This window comes from Eubalaena glacialis, chromosome 1 (assembly GCF_028564815.1).
Source record: "Eubalaena glacialis isolate mEubGla1 chromosome 1, mEubGla1.1.hap2.+ XY, whole genome shotgun sequence".
In the NCBI taxonomy this organism is placed as follows: domain Eukaryota; kingdom Metazoa; phylum Chordata; class Mammalia; order Artiodactyla; family Balaenidae; genus Eubalaena; species Eubalaena glacialis.
In genome coordinates this window covers 188387017-188407376 of record NC_083716.1, presented here as the reverse complement: position 1 = coordinate 188407376, position 20360 = coordinate 188387017, and the positions used below count along the sequence as shown (strand labels likewise).

General features: G+C 40.2%; 1 protein-coding gene across 1 annotated transcript; it reads left to right on the top strand.

The window, feature by feature from the left end:
• Nucleotides 1-3525: 3525 nt before the first annotated feature.
• On the top strand, nt 3526-4596 carry NEUROD1 (neuronal differentiation 1). The gene has a single exon (XM_061202850.1). It carries the CDS (start codon nt 3526-3528, stop codon nt 4594-4596), a length of 1071 nt encoding a protein of 356 aa, XP_061058833.1.
• The last annotated feature ends 15764 nt before the right edge of the window (nt 4597-20360 follow it).

Sequence of the window (20360 nt, the reverse complement as noted above, 5' to 3'; positions counted from 1 at the left end):
ACGAGTGAACTCGAAAACCAGAACTCTGTACAGTTCTGCCCTGGAAACTCAGCACGGTTCATGCCACACTTTGGGCAACGGGTCGGGTCTCACACCCCTTTATTCCTCTTTCAGATTTGCACTGGACCGGGAAGCCTGCATCGCAGCCTTCTAGACACCAGCTATCACGTTAGGACTCTCTTCCCCTCCGGTTCCGTATCCCCCCTCTGGTTCCCAGATGCACCGCTCAACCCTGACACTGTTTTCAAACTCAAGGGGCTTTTAGAGCAATTGTCTTTAAATAAGCAATTCTAGTTCAACGCTTTCATTGTAAGGGGACACGGGTCTGGGATGGGATAAGGGGTTAGTTAATGGAGGATTAGAGGCGAATCTGGTGGAGAAAAGGGGGCAGGGAAGCGATAGAGCCAACTTTAAAAAGTGTATCATTCTGAAACATGCCTTGGTGGGAACGAGTGAATGATCACCATTTAAACACAAATATGGCTCCTTCAGAATTAGTCAGGAAGCTCTGTGGTTTTTGCTTGACCTGCAAGGTGGAGGTCACACCATAGTCTTTGAGGTCTGGAGAAGTTGTGGCCATCAGCCCTTCCCAGAGTTGTACTAATGACCTTTCTAGGAAGAGGAGTGAAAAAGACCCCTTTAGCACAGGCCCTTTGCACCCTCCCTTTAAGGCTTGTCTCAACCAAGTTTCCATTTACAGGTCTGAAAGTGGGAACTAAGGGGGGCAAGGCAGCCTGTGTTAGGGAACCAGGGTAAGGGCACGCTTTACATCGATCCAATGGCCTTGGTTAAAAGGCAGAATCCGAGCTTCAGAGAAGTCCTCTAGGTTTCATGCAAGAGAGCTCCGGAGGCCAAAGAAGCCAAGGACTAGCGCGCTCTGAGGACAAGGACCACAGGCCAGAGGGGGACGGACATAGTGAGGAGTCTCCAGGGATATGGGTAGCTGAGGGTCAGGACGCGCCGGGCTCCACGTAACGGTGAAGTAGAATGACAGGTACGAAATTTTCTACACTGTTGGGGCCGGGCGTGGGGGATCCAGTTAACAGAGGTTAGGGACTACTTTCACGCATGCGTTTACAGATGAAGCCGTCTTTATACGTATGATAAATAGTGTATGTTAGCTTAAGGGGCTGATGGAGATTGGGAGAAGCCACCCTTTGGCGCCAATGAGCAAAGTGTCTACCAAGGGGGAGAAACCAAGAGATGGACACCGCAGAGAGGGCAGGGAGTGCCTGGGAAGCCAGTGCCTGGGCGAGGAATCCAAAGAAGTCTCCCGCTTCTGCCTCTTTCACCTGTGCCCTACTTACCGCGCCAGCGCCGGCCACTAAGTCTGATCTAAACCCAGTCAGTGTTAGCTTTCCCGCTCCCTTCTCTCAAACTCCTTCCCCTTTCCCCCTTCCCCCCCGCGCCCCTTCTCCCCTTCTGCCGCCTGAAAGGGTTAATCTCTCCTGCGGGTAAAAACAGGTCCGCGGAGTCTCTAACTGGCGACAGATGGGCCACTTTCTTCTGGCCACAAAGGGGCCGGAATGGAGCGCTCCGCGGCATACAAATGGGCAAGTCACGTGGTTCCCGGCTCTTGGCTGGACCGGGAGGACCATATGGCGCATGCCGGGGAGGAAGGAGATGGGGCGGGGGTAGGGGTGGGGGGGGTGGGGAGCTGGGTCGGAGGAGGGTGGGAGAGGAGCAAGGCTGAGAGGGAGGGGGCGGGGGCGGGGGAGGCGGAGGAGGGCGGAAGGGAAGGGAGCGCAAAGCCCAGACGCGTGCGCAGACGCGGAGCGCAGGAACCTGCTCGCCGCTCTGCTCCCGGCCCCGCCCGCGCTCAGCATCACCAACTCGGCTATATAACCTGAGCGCCCGCGCCGCCTGGACACGAGGAATTCGCCCCACGCAGAAGGCACGGCTTTCGGAGGCCCCAGGGTTATGAGATCATCACTGCTCAGGACTTACTAACAACTACAGGTAATTACAATCCTTTCATTTTTGCTGGGAATAAAAGCAGCAATTGAAGATGTACACATATTCTGTACGTGTGCGTTTGTGAGCGCGTGTATGTGTTGAGACAGGCATTCCTTTCCATAATTGCAGGCGAATACGCATACAGTTTGACTCGCATCACTCAAATACCCACTGCGGGCTTTCTAATTTTAAAAAAAATTGTTTCACTTTTTTTTTTTTAAGGGGGAAAGTATAGGAGCGTCTTTGAATTTTTAAAAATATGATGCCCACTAACTCTGTGACTATTTGCTAGTGGTGATTTCAAAGTTCTGAAAGCAAGTAACTACTTAACTATTTCACTTCCTCCAGTAAGGGGGGAAAAAAACCCCACGTTACCAAGATTTATTTTGTGTACATGTATTTTATACACATTGGGTGTGCCAACTTATTTTTTCAGTGAATGAAAGGGGCATCGATACTTTGAATATACACACCCTGGAAAATAAACCGAGTTGAGAGGTAGTTTAATTGAGAGGGAGAAAAAATGTGGAGAAAGGGAGAGAGACCCACTTCGGCTACCTGTTACTGTTCCAGAGTCGGCCAAGCCCCCAGCAGCCACTGCAGGTGCCAGAAATTCAGTCGTCTCACTGAAGGCTTTTTATTTTCCTTATTAGAAGCGGCAACTTCGCCATTGCCAATCGCTAACCATTATAATTACTCAATCTTTTAAAGGGAGGTTTGAGGCGAACTTTGAAAAGCCCCAATAAAGAGCGGGCGGCCCTTTCAATGGGCTGTTTATTAGAGAGGAGCCTTCCGCACCTGATCCCCGGCGCGTGGAAGAGCGCTCTGCGCCGCGCCCCCAGCCCTGGCCCTCTAGTAAGCGCTTTTATACAAGGTGGAAATTCAGCAGAGGGCCAGCGGGGTGGGAGGCGAGAAAATAAAGGCAAGGGTGGGATGGAAAACCCCTGCCCACTTTTGTTACCACATGTTTCGTTGATGGTGAAATAATTTGGTGAAAAATACTTTTCCTCCGCCATGCATTTGCTTTTCAATCCCCACTCAGTATAATCTTCTTAAAAATCACTGCCAGCGTTAGTAAATTACGTAATGGCTCTTCAACTTTAATCGCCGAGTACCCAGAGGCCAGAACAGAGATGGAAACGATTGCAATTTTCAAACTCGTCATTTTTGTGGAGTTGTGAGTGACTTTGAACTCATGCAAATAAACATAAAGTCGCCAAAATGTACACTCCTTTTCACACACATTATCCTACCGGGTAATCATCATAAACACACTTAAATTAATCACAAGGAAACATACACCGGAAGTGTACTTATAACACATACTGTCTCCCCTCCTCCCAGCCCTGTCCAGCCTCCTTCGTACCAGCAGGGCACACGCAGGCCACTATAAAACTGCATTTAACTTTTCCTCAGGGGCATCCATTTTGTAATCAGCTGGTAATTCTCTTCACATGCATTTCCACAGGGTTAGTGGATAGAAGCTGGGGGCATATGTAGTTTTTGAATGTAGCGTTTTTCTCCTTTTCTGTTTTCCCCTCTCCCCTGTTGAATGTAGGAAAGCTAAACATGACCAAATCGTACAGCGAGAGTGGGCTGATGGGAGAGCCTCAGCCGCAGGGTCCTCCGAGCTGGACAGACGAGTGTCTTAGTTCTCAGGACGAGGAGCACGAGACAGACAAAAAGGAGGACGACCTCGAAGCCATGAACGCGGAAGAGGACTCGCTGAGGAACGGGGGAGAGGAGGAGGAAGAAGAGGAGGACCTGGAAGAGGAGGAAGAAGAGGAAGAGGAGGACGATGATCAAAAGCCTAAGAGACGCGGCCCCAAAAAGAAGAAGATGACCAAGGCGCGCCTGGAGCGGTTTAAGCTGAGACGCATGAAAGCTAACGCCCGGGAGCGGAACCGCATGCATGGGCTGAACGCGGCGCTGGACAACCTGCGCAAGGTAGTGCCCTGCTACTCCAAGACACAGAAGCTGTCCAAAATCGAGACACTGCGCTTGGCCAAAAACTACATCTGGGCTCTGTCGGAGATTCTGCGTTCCGGCAAAAGCCCTGACCTGGTCTCCTTTGTACAGACGCTCTGCAAGGGCTTATCCCAGCCCACCACCAACCTGGTTGCCGGCTGCCTGCAGCTCAATCCTCGGACTTTCCTGCCTGAGCAGAACCAGGACATGCCTCCGCACCTGCCGACTGCCAGCGCTTCTTTCCCTGTGCACCCCTACGCCTACCAGTCTCCGGGGCTGCCCAGCCCGCCCTACGGCACCATGGACAGCTCCCATGTCTTCCACGTCAAGCCGCCGCCGCATGCCTACAGCGCCGCGCTCGAGCCCTTCTTTGAGAGCCCTCTGACTGATTGCACCAGCCCTTCCTTTGACGGACCCCTCAGCCCGCCGCTCAGCATCAATGGCAACTTCTCTTTCAAACACGAACCGTCCGCCGAGTTTGAGAAAAATTATGCCTTTACCATGCACTATCCTGCAGCGACCCTGGCAGGGGCCCAAAGCCACGGATCAATCTTCTCGGGCGCTGCTGCCCCTCGCTGTGAGATCCCTATAGACAATATTATGTCCTTCGATAGCCATTCACATCATGAGCGAGTCATGAGTGCCCAGCTCAATGCCATCTTTCACGATTAGAGGCACGTCAGTTTCACCGTCCCTGGGAAACGAACCCACTGGCTTACAGTGACTGTCGTGTTTACAAAAGGCAGCCCTTTGGGTACTACTGCTGCAAAGTGCAAATACTCCAAGCTTCAAGTGATATATGTATTTATTGTCGTTACTGCCTTTGGTAGAAACAGGGGATCAAAGTTCCTGTTCACTTTATGTATTATTTTCTATAGCTCTTCTATTTTAAAAAAAATACAGTAAAGTTAAAAAAAAATGCACCACAAATTTGGTGCAGCTGTATTCAGAGCATATTAATTATCTGATCGGGATAACAAAATCACAAGCAATAATTAGGATCTATGCAATTTTTAAACTAGTAATGGGCCAATTAAAATATATATAAATATATATTTTTCAACCAGCATTTTACTACTTGTTACCTTTCCCATGCTGAATTATTTTGTTGTGATTTTGTACAGAATTTTTAATGACTTTTTATAATGTGGATTTCCTATTTTAAAACCATGCAGCTTCATCAATTTTTATACATATCAGAAAAGTAGAATTATATCTAATTTATACAAAATAATTTAACTAATTTAAACCAGCAGAAAAGTGCTTAGAAAGTTATTGTGTTGCCTTAGCACTTCTTTCTTCTCTAATTGTTAAAAAAAATTGCACAATTTGAGCAATTCATTTCACTTTAAAGTCTTTCCCTCTCCTTAAAATGATAACCAGATCCATAATTCTTAAGAGGATGAATAAAAACAAGAGATGTATTCCCTATCAAAACATATCAATTCAATACATTACTTGCACAAGCTTGTATATACATATTATAAACAAATGCCAACATACCCTTCTTTAAATCAAAAGCTGCTTGACTATCACATACAATTTGCACTGTTTCTTTTTAGTCTTTTACTCCTTCGCATTCCATGATTTTACAGAGAATCTGAAGCTATCGATGTTTCCAGAAAATATAAATGCATGATTTTATACATAGTCACACAAATGGTGGTTTGTCATATATTCATGTAATGAATCTGAGCCTAAATCTAATCAGGTTGTTGATGTTGGGATTTTATATCTATTGTAGTCAATTAGTACAGTAGCTTAAATAAATTCAAACCATTTAATTCATAATTAGAACAATAGCTATTGCATGTAAAATGCAGTCCAGAATAAGTGCTGTTTGAGATGTGATACTGGTACCACTGGAATCGATCTGTACTGTAATCTTGTTTGTAATCCTGTATATTATGGTGTAATGCACAATTTAGAAAACACTCATCCGGTTGCAATAAAATAGTATTGAAAATCTGAGCAATTGTTGCATTTCTTCTTAAAGTGGTTTTTTAAAAAGTATAAATAATTCCGAAGCAGGATAGTTGCTTTACTTGCTGAGTTTAAAAAAAAATACTAAATTCTATTTGTAGAATAAAAAGAGAAAAGTTTACTTTAGCACAAACTGTCTAGTCTGTTTATCTTGCTTAGGGAGTCACCAGCTCTTTGTAGATAATGAAAGGACCACACTGGTATTTCATTACTTGGAATATGAGGCTGGGGTGGAGTAAGGGTTGTGGAGAGACAAACAGTTGTATTTTTGTTTGGTTTTGGTTTTGGTTTCCATTCCTTTAAATGATTATGTTATGTGTTTTCTTCTATTTTTTTCAAAAGACGGTTTTAGTTAATTATTAACAAGCAAGACACAAGTAACCTAGCTTAGTTTGTCTACATATTTTAAAACATATTAAAATTTTTTTTACCATTTTCTTGGTGCTTTGTTATCTGTACCTTTTCCTGAACTGAAATGTTCTCTATTGCAAAGCAGTCCTATCCCAAAGAGAAAGTGATATACCTTTAGAATATGCCAGGGAGAAATGATTTAATTAAAAGAATCGAAGAAGTGGCATTTTATCATTGTAATATAAATGTGATTTCAATAATTCTTTCAGGAACAAATAGTAATGAACTACTTGTACTCAAGATATACTATTTGTACTATGATATGTTTCTGGAAGGTGTAATTGTTTCCTCATCCCCTCTGGAGTATTCTGTTGTTTCATAAACAGAACTCACTGGAAAAACTTAGAGATGATTCTGTCCATCAGTAAGGCCACTAAAAAAGTTTGGCATTTCTCTCCCTCTGGATGTATTGACTGACAGGAACAATTTCTAGGGAATAACATTTTGGCACTTGTGCCCTGGCTCTACTGTGGTGCTCTGATTACTGTCATTAGTAACTCCATTGTTCTCCCTCTGATTCGGATGCCACATTGGATGACTACCTCCCTTCCCAAGCTTGTTCCTTTAATCTCCTTCTCATTGGTGATTTAGGGGTTCCAGAAAGCTGACCTCATTTAGCAAGCTGCTCCAGAAAAACGTGAGTAATCTAATGGACAGGAACGATTAGCCATACTAATAACATTGCCAATGGGGCTATGTCAAGCTGTGACAGTAGCAGCAAGGAATATTTCAACATTAAAAAAATGTTTGAGTGCAATTTAAAATATATCATTTTAGCATGTTTTCCATCAGCCTTCATCACATGGCAGAAATACTTTTAAGTTAGTCCCAACTTTATCCAAAATGCAATAATCTCATTCCAAGTGAAACAGAGTTGTTATTTTGGAATCAAGCTGTTGCTTCCTATATCCAAGATTGCTTTCACTGTTCTTTCTTTAAGAGACATAATACTGATATGATATCTGAACACTGCCAACCTTCCAGCCTAGGAGACCATGAAGTGAACATTCAGATCTTGTGTGATCTATTCAGCAGCTCAATTTCACCTGTAATTAAAATTAGACATCTTCATGCAAACTAAAAACTGTTGCTGTAGTGAACAGAAGAAATGAGAGGATGACATTTTAAGAAATTCAGCTTTTAAAACAGCAAGCAGGGAAATCTAACTGTGGATTTTTTTCGTAAGGTAGGAATGAAGACTGCAAGTTAGTTTTGATTTTTCCCCCCCCATTTTGCACGTATAACCTCATTCTAAACATAAAGATTCTTTCAGTCAGTCAAGGAGTAACTCACATGCCACCATCTTTTATTCAAAGGCAGGCACAGATGTTCCTTCTGCAGGGGAGGTTTTAATTTATGAAAATGATATTGTTTATGCATGAATGAACTGAATGCACTCTGCATAACACACAGCGCTTCCATCTGATCAGAGAAATACCACAGAACCAGTGCCAATGTCAGAAACATATTCTACAAATTTACTCACTTAAATGTTTAATGAATATTTGGAAGGCATTTTCAAACCACAAGAAACCTTTTCAATTATCTTTTTCTTTTCTTTTGGAATTGCTAGCCAAGAGACTCTTAGAGTTTTCATAGTTGGCCAATGGCTATATCTAGCTAATAAGAAAAGAAAAGGTGTTACTAAGTGAAAAGCCACCAAAAAGAAGAAACATTGGCAACTATAGCTTCATTGGGAAAAATATTTCTTTAAGTGTTACATATTGCACTTACGAGTAATATTTAGGGTTCTGTGTGTTCCCTCATCTTGAATAATTGCTATTGCTATCAAATAAGATGTTTAGATCTACTTATTTAATGTGAAAGTGCTCTGATGAGTTATCTCCAGAATACCCTGTTATTTAAAATCAGTAGACAATTTCATAGTTGGAGATGAAATATTTAAATATTTTAACTGGTGCATAATTCCTTTTGAATAGAACACTGCGTAACTTAAATTTCATTTACATCATCAATGACAAATACAGTATGATCTACTTTTAATCCTAAAAAAGACAATTAAATGTAAATTAAAATAGAGGATTATAATATCTTGAGTGTTCTACTAACTTTAGGTTTATAATATGTTACAGTAAAATAACATTTGAAATGAATTATAAGTGTTCTAATTTATTGATCTTAAAAACTCTCTGTTCTCACATTTGAAAGTCTATAATTCTTACAAAATTAATGCATTTCTGAAAGAAGCTAGCAATTACTAAAATGATACATGGATCATTAGCTAACAGTTTGAACCAAGCTGTTTTTCTTCTATAATTAAACAAGAGATTTAAAGTGAAAATATCTATTAAACAATTAATAAAACTAGGTTTCAAAACATAGGCTGATTTCATCCTAATGGGAATTGCATAATAGCAGAGCTATTTCTTAAACTACACTAAAATCTCCTCTCTTTTCCTTTTCCACTGCCATCACTTATTTCCTGAAAACCATCTAAATAAAATCTTTAATTCCAGGGTCTGATAAAGAATAAAAGAGCCAATGCAACATCTTGTGGAACACCAGGACTGAGAACTCTTGTTGTTACCAAGCACAGAGGCGTTCTGGCGTCAGATGCACGGTGATTTGTATGGTGGCATAATCACTGGCTCCTGGCCAGGCATTATGTTACAGAGGACACTATTGTCAAGAGCCATTCAACTAGAAATCTGCACTGTATACACTCAAAAGTTGAGATCATCTGCCTTCCTATGTCAGGAAGAATTCTGTGCTGGCAATTGACTCATGGACTCTCTTCACACACACTAACACTTGGTTCAATGGCTCTGATGGAATTAGCTGTGTAACCATACTAGTGGCATCAACAAGACAAGGCCACAGCCTCTGGGGACTTCTGTTTAAATTGCTAACCTTAAAATATCTTAAAATGCAGAGTATTATGTTAATCCTGGACTAAATCTTAAGATGCATTAAATGTAGATTTGGCCATCTAAACGTTATTGTGCTATTTGCCCAGCTAACTTAGAGGTAGATGGATAGTGAGAGTAACCATATTTATGGATCCCCAGGTATGGACTAATCCAGAGGGATGGATTGTGAAATGACATCTAGAGATGAGAGGATGAGTTTAACCTCACATACTTGAGGTAACTTGGTAACTTACTTTGCTGTTAACAAGGTTAAAACAAACCCTGCTTTATGCTTTGATGTCATAAGGACAGCCAGCCACAAGGAAGGCTTCACGCACTTATTAGGTTAGTGCTAAGTTTTTTTCATTCATTCCCACATTCTATCATCAAAGCAGCCCGTGCCTTATTTTACAGATGGAGAAACTCCAGGAAGCTGGGATACCTAGATACTTCATTACTGGTTTCCTTTCTTCATTCAGGTTCTGATTCAAAAGCAACTTTCCTCAAGATTTTCCTGATGCCGATCTAAAGTAGCAACCACCTTAAACCTCGCCAAAATCATTATTATATGTTCCCTCCTGTTTTTCAGAGCATTTATCTATCTGATGTTATCTTGCTTATTTATTTGTTTTGTTTATTTTTAAATTATCTACCTCCCTCAGTAGAATGTGGGCTTCACAAGAACAGGAACCTTATCTGTTTTGTTTGTTGCTGTTTCTCTGGTGCTTAGAAGACCTACAGGTCCTCAATAAATATGGATATTCTAAAGGAGTCAAATCATACTAATCTGATACCAAAGCCTGTTCCTTAACCACTATGCTACAAGTCAAGTATGGAGAATGGAGAGGGCCACAAATGATTCTCAGCCCAGTGAATGTTATAAGCATTAATTCTATAAAAAGACAACAATTGAAATTAATTTCCTGTGACACCATGGTACAAAACTCCCCTCCCCACACTCCTGAACATCAGTAATCATGTGTTACCAGTCATCTTTTCTTTTTATTGATATCAATTGGTTAAATATAATTTGGAATTGGAATAAAAGAAGAACTAAAATGTTATAGGCTCTTTCCAGACCATGCCATTTTTTTCTTTTTACACTCATTAAGAACTCAGAGCATGCTACCTTTTCCCTTTCTGTTCATCATTCTTTCAGCAATAGTTCTGGTTTTATTGTTTGTGTTATGTAAAATTGTACCAAACTTCCTTATCATCCTTGAGGAGTTGAGATTACAGCAGATCAGAATCTAATCCATCATGACTATGTACTCCAGCAATAAGTTTGAGAATTTGAGTAGCATTTGACAAATTAAAAAGTAAAAATAGGCTACATATAGCTCGATGATGGCAATGAAATAGAAATCCACAATGTGAAAGAGAGTACTTGATAGTCACAATAGTTGTTAAATTCATCTTCCTCCAACACATCAAATAGAATAGAAATGTGGTAAGTTTACGGGGAATATGATCTTCCTTGTCAATACAGCACAAATAAAGAAGAACATAGAGTTACTATTTTTAGTGACATCAGGTATTCACTTTGGCCCTACACGTGAATTATTAGGAGAGCTGTTTAGGGAATAGAAACATTGGAAGAATCAATATTCTTGGAAGGTGATTTAATATAAAATCACTGAAAACTGAAGAATAACTAGTGTTCTTTAAAGTTATCATATTTATATACAGAATGTGTTATTGGTTGAGAGAAATGTTGCTGAATTACCTAACTATAATATCTACTTCAAAATGTTCATTGTATAAACTTAGCACATCAGTAAGATTTCTTTAGTGTTCTCTCTGGATGATGTCAGTTATGACATCCATGAAAGGATATGACCATGATTAAGAGAACTGTTAATTCCTTACCCCCAGTGCCACTAATGATTGCAGTGCTTGTCTACTCATAGCAGGGAATTACAAATTTATAATCTGCGGTAGGTTGCAAGTGTGTGGCCATGAAATGTTCCTATCCAAGAATTGAGCAGAAAAAGTAGTAGAATTCTAAAAAGAAGACTTGCGATAATCTCACTTGTCATTGCTAGATAACTGAATAATCTTTATTTCAGCCAATGATTAAGTACACAATAAACAGTAGTAAAAACTGCATGTAAGTTATAACTAGAATCTAAGTAGGGATATTCATTAAATTCTTTTTTTTTTTCTGAAAGGATTTCTTAGTTAACACAGGGCAAGACTACTTATTTAGATATTTTTAAATCCCAACATATGATTTTTGGATAAAGAAACTCTATTTTAATGTTTCCTTGACTCTAATTAGCATATAAAAAATGTTAAGAGATATTTTGCTTCCCAAAATTTCATTTTTGTTTAATTAACTAACAACGCATTTATCTTACTTAAAATATATTTTCAAGGAAAAAAAATATATATGCTGTACTGAGTTCAATAGTGCCTTCCCCCCACTCCCCAAAATTCATGTCCAGTCAGAACCTCAGAATGTGATCCTACCTGGAATAGTGTCCAAATAATATATCTTAAGATGTAAGATGTAAATTAAGATGAGGTCATAGGGGATTAGAGTTGTCCTTATAAGGAGAGGACAGAACATGCACACATGCAGACAACACAAGGGGAGAATAAAGATGTAGGCAGAGATTAGAGTGACAGGTCTATATGCCAAGGGACTGTAAAAATTGCCAGCAACCACCAGAATCTATGAAAAAACCACGGCACGGAACAGATTTTCCCTCTGAGACCCCAAGAGGGAACCAACTCTGCAGACACCTTGATTTTGGACTTCTGGTCTCCAGAACTGTGAACAATACATTTCTGTTGTTTTAAGCCACCCTGTTTGTGACTTGTTATGGCGGTCCTCGGAAACTAATACATAAGTTGACAATGAATAGATATGTTAAATACAAGTAAATATAAAAGTGTTCATTTAAAATCTTATAAAAATATTACCATGAAGTTTTAGTGACATAATGTTGTACATAACTACCAGCATATTTTAGTTAGTACCAGGTTTGATATTTAAACAAGCTGACAAAATATAGCTATTTAATAGGCATCTGAATTATGTAAAATTTTATTGGTTTTTATTCTTGTGAATTAACTTAAACTGACATCCAGATTTAGTGAAGTGTGAATAGACACAGCCAATAAACTAAGGGTGATTTTGTTTAAAAGCCTTATTATAGAATTCATAAAAAGCATAGGCTATAGACTGTTATTAATTCTTCATGTGAATATGCCATATTTATTCTCTATGTGGCGCAATATGTATACCAATAAATAGACCTCTGAAAAAACAAACATAGCATTTTCCTTGGTTTCACAAACACGCATTCCACACACAATTTTATGACGTGTAAAATTACATAATTAAAAAAAGTGATTGTGATCCAAGTGAATGTAAGTACCGTGACTTCTAAAAGCTCTGTCTCTTCTAGGTTATATAGGGCCTTGAGCCAGGACTCTTTCTGTGAACCTAAAACCCAGGGGCTAAGATGCCAACCTTAGTTATATAGGGCTATACATCTCATTATTTGACTGTTTTGACTGCTCAGAATACCAGTTTGTGATTGTTTCTTCTGAAGGTATTTAATTAATCAGAAGTTTTAGTTTACGTAGATTTGGGACACTATCTTGTTTTTAACTTTTTTTCTTTTTGTTTTTGAACAGTTGGTACTTGTGTCTCTTGTGCTTATTCTCGTTTTAGTTTCCTGCTCACTGTTACTCACACGGACATCAGTAAGAAATAAACTTTTATTGTTTTAAGTCACCAAGTTTTTTCAAACCACATCATAACTCTGTCTCTGCTGACTGATAAAGATGTTACCTTATTAAGATAAAATGACATGCAAGAAGAGTTTACTGTGACTGGAAAAGAGAGGCTTCCCTGGTTTATGTGGGAAGTAGCAACAGAGATATGGGCTCCTCTTCTGACAAATGTGGTATGTGGATTAGAGGTCTGGAATGTGGCAGCCATTTGCCTCTTGGGAAGAAAGAGGAGAGTGGAGTAGAAGGATACATGTCAAGCAGAGAGTGATACACTACAGAAGGCAGAGTGAGGAAGGGGAGAGGAACTGATTTGTATTTGTATTTGTATTATTCTCTTCATAAGCTACCCCACCTCTCTAATTAGGTTTCATTTTTTTAAGCCAGTTTGAGTTGGGTTTTCTGTCACATAAGGAGAATCGCCTGATACAAAAGAGACTGTGATTTTGTTGTTGCTTGGTCTTTTTTATACAGAAAGATGGAGAAAACTGTGTATATAGTGAAGATGAAATTTAATAAGATGTGAGATATGGGTGTGTTTGATAGAGGAAGTTGTTGGGCAGAGTGGAGGGTAGAAGATCTGGTACACAGGCAATTCCTTTGGACAGGACAGATTCTTCTTTCTAGTGATAGGAGTCAGGATAGAGAAAGAGAATTTCAGGAGTAAGGATTAGAAAGTAGTAGGAGTTTATTCTTACCAGGTTCTTTCATGTGAAGATGGAGGCATGATGACACGCTAAGTGAGAGGGAGTTGAACGAGGAAACTGAAGGTTTAAAATAGCCTCTCCAGGAATAAGGAGAATAAGCTCCATCAAGACTAATCAATAGTAGCATAGCAGGGCTCAGAGTCAAGCAAAGTTTGGAGACTGTAATACTGTAGTAGTTTGTAGTAGCCCTTAACCCACATGCTTCAGCGGAAATCTCTCAACAGCCCACACTTCAGAGTGGAAACAGAAGATAGTTGCAGGTTTTTATGGCATTTGGATAAACAAAGTGGGTGTGCTGTTAAGAGAGAAGTTGATGTGGTGCACCATGGGGCCTGGGAAGCAAAGAGTGAATCCACCTGGTAGATGCACAAAGATGGCCCCAACAATCTTGCAATGGCTTGTTAGATAGAAAGCACCAAATGAATTTGTGAATCTGGCTAAGGAGATTTTTGGCAGAATATCATAAGTGATGATTGGCTTCTTTTAGGGTTTTACAAAGGAGTAATAAGCCAGCATAATTTAGAGGAACTAAAGATGGCCCAGGACAGATACTCTGGCAAAAAAAAGAAAAAAAAAAACAATTCCAAAGCAAAAAATGGCCTCAAAGCAAAGAAGAAATGTAGGCTGCTTCCAGTTAAACATGCTCTTAGGTCAAGCCCTAATCAAGGATGTAGTTAGAAGACACAATTTACCTGGACAAAAGTACTTCTAAGAACATTAGGAACATTATACCCTAATACCCTGACTTGGAGTCCAAAATACAGAGGGGCCAATCTTGAAGAGATTTGTGGGAATGGCTTTTGTATGATATGACCTAATATGATTTTACATATATATATATATATATATATATATATATATATGAACTATCAATACATAAAGTTCACAAAGTCTTCTTTGTGTAAAAGAAATATTTTGTGTCAAAGTATAACTAAAGGAGTTATATCCACTTAGACTAAAAGAGACAGAAACAGTCCAAATTAAAATAAGCCTCTGGACCTCCAAATTTTTATGGATAGGAAAAGGCTGAAAAACTACTCAGGTGCCATCACAGATCATTTCTTACTGAAAAGAAAGATGGTATGGAGGGCAGAACCAAAAGCCTGGAGGCTGGAGCTAAGAGCTGCTGAGAACAAATAATTAGGGGACCACTCCTAAGGAGCAGAACTGGATGAAAGATAAGGAACATTCTCTTTCTCAGAGTATGGAGAACTAGTAACACATATCTGCTTGGATTTCAGAATTGCTATGGACCAGTGACTGTGATGTGTTTTCTGGTCCCCCCCCTCCCACTTTTTGAGCATCTATTGTGGTTATCCTCTGCCTGTCTCATCATTGTATGTTGATGTGTGTGGGAAGATAACATATTCTTAGTTCACAGTTTCCTAGAATAAGAGAAGCACACCCGAAGAACCTCATATATGAGATTCTGGACTTTGATTTTGTAATAAGGTGAGATTTTGAGCAGTCTTGAAAGGGAGTGAGTGTATTGTATATACGGGAGGGATGTTAACCACTGTGGCCAGAGGGAGGACTATGTTGGGCTATCAGCTAAGATGACTTCTGCCCCCATATATATACCCTTTTTAATGTGACTGCTGCTCCTCCCACCAAGTGGCGTACTCTATTTCCCTTTCTCTTTGTGACTGCCTTTGACTGATAGCAAGTGGCAAAAGTGATGCTATGTCAGTTCCAGGTCTAGGCTTTAAAAGACCTGGACGCTTCCGCTTTTGCTCTTGTGGGATTCACCCCCATTTTAAAAAGCTCAGGCAACACAATCAAATAATGAGAAGCCAAATGTAAAGAGATAGGCCTGGCTGGGCTCCAGCCATTCCAGCCATCTCAGGTTGAGATGTCAGACAGGTGACTGAAGCCATCTTGGGTGTTTCAGCCCCAGCTGAGCTTCCAGCTAAATGCAGGTGCATCCAGTTGATACTCCATGGAGGAGAAGACCTACCCAGCTGAGCTCAGCCAACTCACAGAATCACAAGAAAAAATAATCATTGCTTTAAGTCAATAAGTTGGGGGTGTGTGTCTTGTTAGGCATAAATGATATAGCCTGGAAGAAAAAGAAGATATGACACTGTTAGTTGCCTAATCAATAGTCATCCACAACTTCTTCCAGGCTGAAAACACTGTTCTAAGGCTCCCTGGAAGCTAGAGCACAGGCATATTACCCGATTTTAGTCAATGGGACCTGAGAGGAAAATCTGTTGGGTGGAATTTTGGAAAACATGTTCTTCCCTGATAGAAATAGAAGTGCACAGATAGAAACTGCCCTTGCCACTTCTGTACTTGCTTTTGGACATTTTGGGGAGATGATATATGATTAGGGACCATGCAGCCATCTGGGAGCCACCAGTGGGGTCCTTGTTGATAACTGGGGATAGCAAAATAGAAAGTTGAAAAGCCCCTGATTTCTTTTTTCTTGTTTTTTAAAATTGAAATATAGTTTCAATTTAAAAAAACAATTTATAATATTGTGTTAGTTTCAGGTGTACAACAAAGTAAGCCTTTTCAGATTCTTTTCCATGATAAGTTATTACAAGATATTGAATATAGTTCCCTGTACTATACAGTAAATCTTTGTTATTTATCTATTTTATATATAGTAGTATACATCTGTTAATCCCATACTCCTAATTTATCCCTCCCCACCCTCTTTCCTCTTTGGTAACCATAAGTTTGTTTTCTATGTCTGTGAGTCTGTTTCTGTTTTGTAAATAAGTTTGTTTGTATTATTTTTTTAGATTCCACACATAAGTGATATCATATTTGTCTTTCTCTGTCTGACTTACTTCACTAGTATGGTAATCTCTAGGTCCATCCATATTGCTGCAAATGGCATTATTTCATTTTTTTCATGGCTAATATTCCATTGTATATATATGCCACATCTTCTTTATCCATGGACATTTAGGTTGCTTCCATGTCTTGGCTATTGTAAATAGTGCCGCTATGAATGTTGGGGTGCATGTATCTTTTTGAATTAGAGTTTTTGTCTTTTCTGGATATATGCCCAGGAGTGGGATCACGGGATTCTATGGCAACTCTTATTTTTAGTTTTTTAAGGAACCTGCATACTGTTTTCCATAGTGGCTGCACCAAGTTACATTCCCACCAACAGTGTAGGAAGGTTCCCTTTTCTCCACACCGCTTCTAGCATTTATTATTTGTAGACTTTTTGATGATGGCCATTCTGACTGGTGTGAGGTGATAGATAGCTCATTGTAGTTTTGATTTGCATTTCTCTAATAATTAGCTATGTTGAACATCTTTTCATGTGCCTGTAGCCACCTGTGTGTCTTCTTCGGAGGAATGTCTATTTAGGTCTTCTGCCCATTTTTGGATTGGGTTGTTTGTTTTTTTGATATTGAGCTGTATGAGCTGTTTGTATATTTTGGAGATTAAGCCCTTATCCACTGCATTGTTTACAAATATTTTCTCCCATTCTGTGGGTTGTCCTTTTGTTTTGTTTATGGTTTCCTTTGCTGTGCAAAAGTTTGTAAGTTCGCTTAGGTCCCATTTGTTAAAAAGCCCTCAATTTCTTAAAGGCCAACCCAGAACAGCCTGACTCCAGAGCTCTGTTTACATGAGAAGTAAAATTGTATTTTGAAACACTTTTAGCTGGATATTCCATTACTTGTAAATGATAGACACATGGACAAGCCTTGTGGTAAAACGGCAGGGGTCAAGAACAGGACAAAGAGGAAGGATCTGCTCACTGATTGTCAAAGCGTTGTGCATGTTGTCAAAAACATACAGAATCACCTGTTGTACCTGCTTAAAACACGTTTCTAGGAATAGTTCAGTTACAGATTCAAAATCTCAGAGCATCAGTGGGGGGTAAAGACTGGGAATTTACATTTAAAACAAACTAAAGATTCTTAAGCATATCCAAGTTTGAAAAGAACAAGAGTCTGTGTTCTGAATGAGTGCTTTTTGAGTTTAAGCATTCAAGAAGTTCTACAAGGTCCAGAGGATGTCCTAAGAATGGGAGCCTGCAACAGAGGACACCATAGATTGTTGGGGTGAGGCTGTCATGGAAATTTGGGACTAGGACACTGACATGCCCAAAATGGTGACAGAAAATGATGTAATAATCAAAGACTGAACCCAGTGCCAAACTCTTTGGTGCCTATGGGTAAGAGGTCTGAAAGCAGTGGGCTGTTTTCAACAGTGGGAAGAGGTGTTGCCTCCTCGGTATAATGCCTTTTTCACAGTTATAACAGTGTGAGCTCTAGAAAATGAAAATATGTTTCTGATTTAAATTGTCTGTTTTATTTGTGTATCTGGTTATACCTAACTTAAGATTCTGCACTACAGTGTTGCTAGCAGATACTGTGAGAATGTTTCAAGCTCTCTATTTGGTTGAAATACATTTCAAATTGCTCCAAGTTTATGAATATCAGTACCTACCTGTAAATGGGGCTTTAAAAACTTGAGGGAAAGGAAAGAAGTGCCTATTCTTCTTTCCTCTGTTACTTATTGTTATTGTTTATTGAGAAGCTAGAGATTACATGGTCATTGTCATCCCATAATCATTTGAGATGTGTCCTAAAACACAGCTGAGCAATTCATTTTTTTTTTTTTTTTAAACATCTTTATTGGAGTATAATTGCTTTACAATGGTGTGCTAGCTTCTGCTTTACAACAAAGTGAATCAGTTACACATATACATATGTTGCCATATCTCTTCCCTCTTGCATCTCCCTCCCTCCCACCCTCCCTATCCCACCCCTCTAGGCGGTCACAAAGCACCGAGCTGATCTCCCTGTGCTATGCGGCTGCTTCCCACTAGTTATCTATTTTACATTTGGTAGTGTATATATGTCCATGACACTCTCTCACCCTATCACATCTCACCCCTCCCCCTCCCCATATCCTCAAGTCCATTCTCTAGTAGGTCTGTATCTTTATTCCCATCTTGCCGCTAGGTTCTTCATGACCTCTTTTTTTTTTTTTTTTTTTCCCTTAGATTCCATATATATGTGTTAGCATACTGTATTTGTTTTTCTCTTTCTGACTTACTTCACTCTGTATGACAGACTCTAACTCCATCCACCTCATTACAAACACCTCCATTTCATTTCTTTTTATGGCTGAGTAATATTCCATTGTATATATGTGCCACATCTTCTTTATCCATTCATCCGATGATGGACACCTAGGTTGCTTCCATTGAGCAATTCATTTTAAACAGAGTTTCAATGTGAGTGCAAAAAACTGGCATATGAAGAAGATGTCATATTCTGACTTGGTGGGATTCTACAATTTTTTCTCTCTTCTCTGTAATTCTTGTAGGGACATATGGCCCTCTACCTTTTAGGCAGTAGGAGCCCGAGTTGCAGGAACATTCTGACAAAATCTCCATTCAGCATGAGAGGGAAGCAGACCCCTTGACAATGTGCTCATTTAGCATCAGAAATGACTGAGAGATGGATGCAACTAAAGCTCACTTCACCCAAAATATAGATTGACATGCAGACATTAAATATGTCATGAATTTTTCTTTTTTCTCATTACAGAGAAAGGAAACGAGGATGATGTCAAGGATTTTGATGACACTATTTGCTGAGATTTGCAACATTCTGGGAGGAACAGGTTTGTGATAGAAAATCCTGAGTTTGGTTTTAGATGTTATGTTTCAGATGATTGTTGGACAGCCAACTAGCAATGTCAGGTGGGCAGTTGGACACAGTGTCTGAAGTTCAGGGGACTGATTGGGGCTGATGACATCACTGGAGGAGCCCTGAATAGTATGTAAAGCCATGGCACTGATGCTCGTGTAGATGGATCCTGTGGATAGAGCTCCAGGGCACTGCAACCTTTAGAGCCCTGGAAGAGAACAGGTCATCAAAGGGAAAGAATGGAACATAGTCAGTACTTTCATCTTCAAAAAAGCCAAAGCCAATGTTTTTGGCTGTCTGGCTTGACTGAAGCTTGAAAAATGGCAACTTGCCCCTTGCAAAGGTCCTAAGAAGTAGCCACTGCCTTGGCCTATCTGCCCTGGCTTTCAGTGAGCTTTTAAAATGCCAACGAGCTCTAATTGTGTTGATTGCCTGACAGCTGTGAATACAAGATGCTGACTCCAGAACCGCAACTCATTCTGCGGACGGCACCAGCCTTCCCCACTAATGACCGCTGAGCTGAGCCACCTGAAGCCTGCCTGGGGTTTAACAGCAGCTGCACTTCTGCTCCAAGAAACAGCTCGCTGCAATCAGATCACACTGAGGCTCTTCCCCACTTCACCTGGAAGCTTGGGTATTTGTTTTCAGAGCATTAAACAGTAAGAGTCCTAGCTTAACCGGCACACAGGCGCTTTATGTCTGAAAGGGATTTGGCTAGGTCTGTGGTCTCCATCTTCGGTTTTTTGAAATCTAAGTTTGAGCAGAGACCCTTGAGATGCTCCTGCTACCATTAGCTCTCCTGTCTGACTTTGCAGTGTGACGAGGGGTGAGGACAGAAAGAGAAGTGGCTGCCTATCAGAAGTCACTGGTTAGGCACTAGCATAGTGGAACTAAATTCACAACTCTATGAATTTAATTTCCTCTCCCTAACTTTTTCTCAATACAATTATTCTGGCCTTATGTATATAAAAAATAAGCCTGCTGATTTACTTCCCACTCTGGCTCCTCCTCCAGAGAACTCACTTCACAAGTTGTCAGCTCCCTGTGAATACACTGTTTAAAGCAGCAACACTCGGTTCTGGCTGAACATT

What these genes read in the sequence shown, in the direction of transcription:
- NEUROD1 (XM_061202850.1), top strand. Translation starts at nt 3,526, where the DNA reads ATGACCAAATCGTACAGCGAGAGTGGGCTGATGGGAGAGCCTCAGCCG.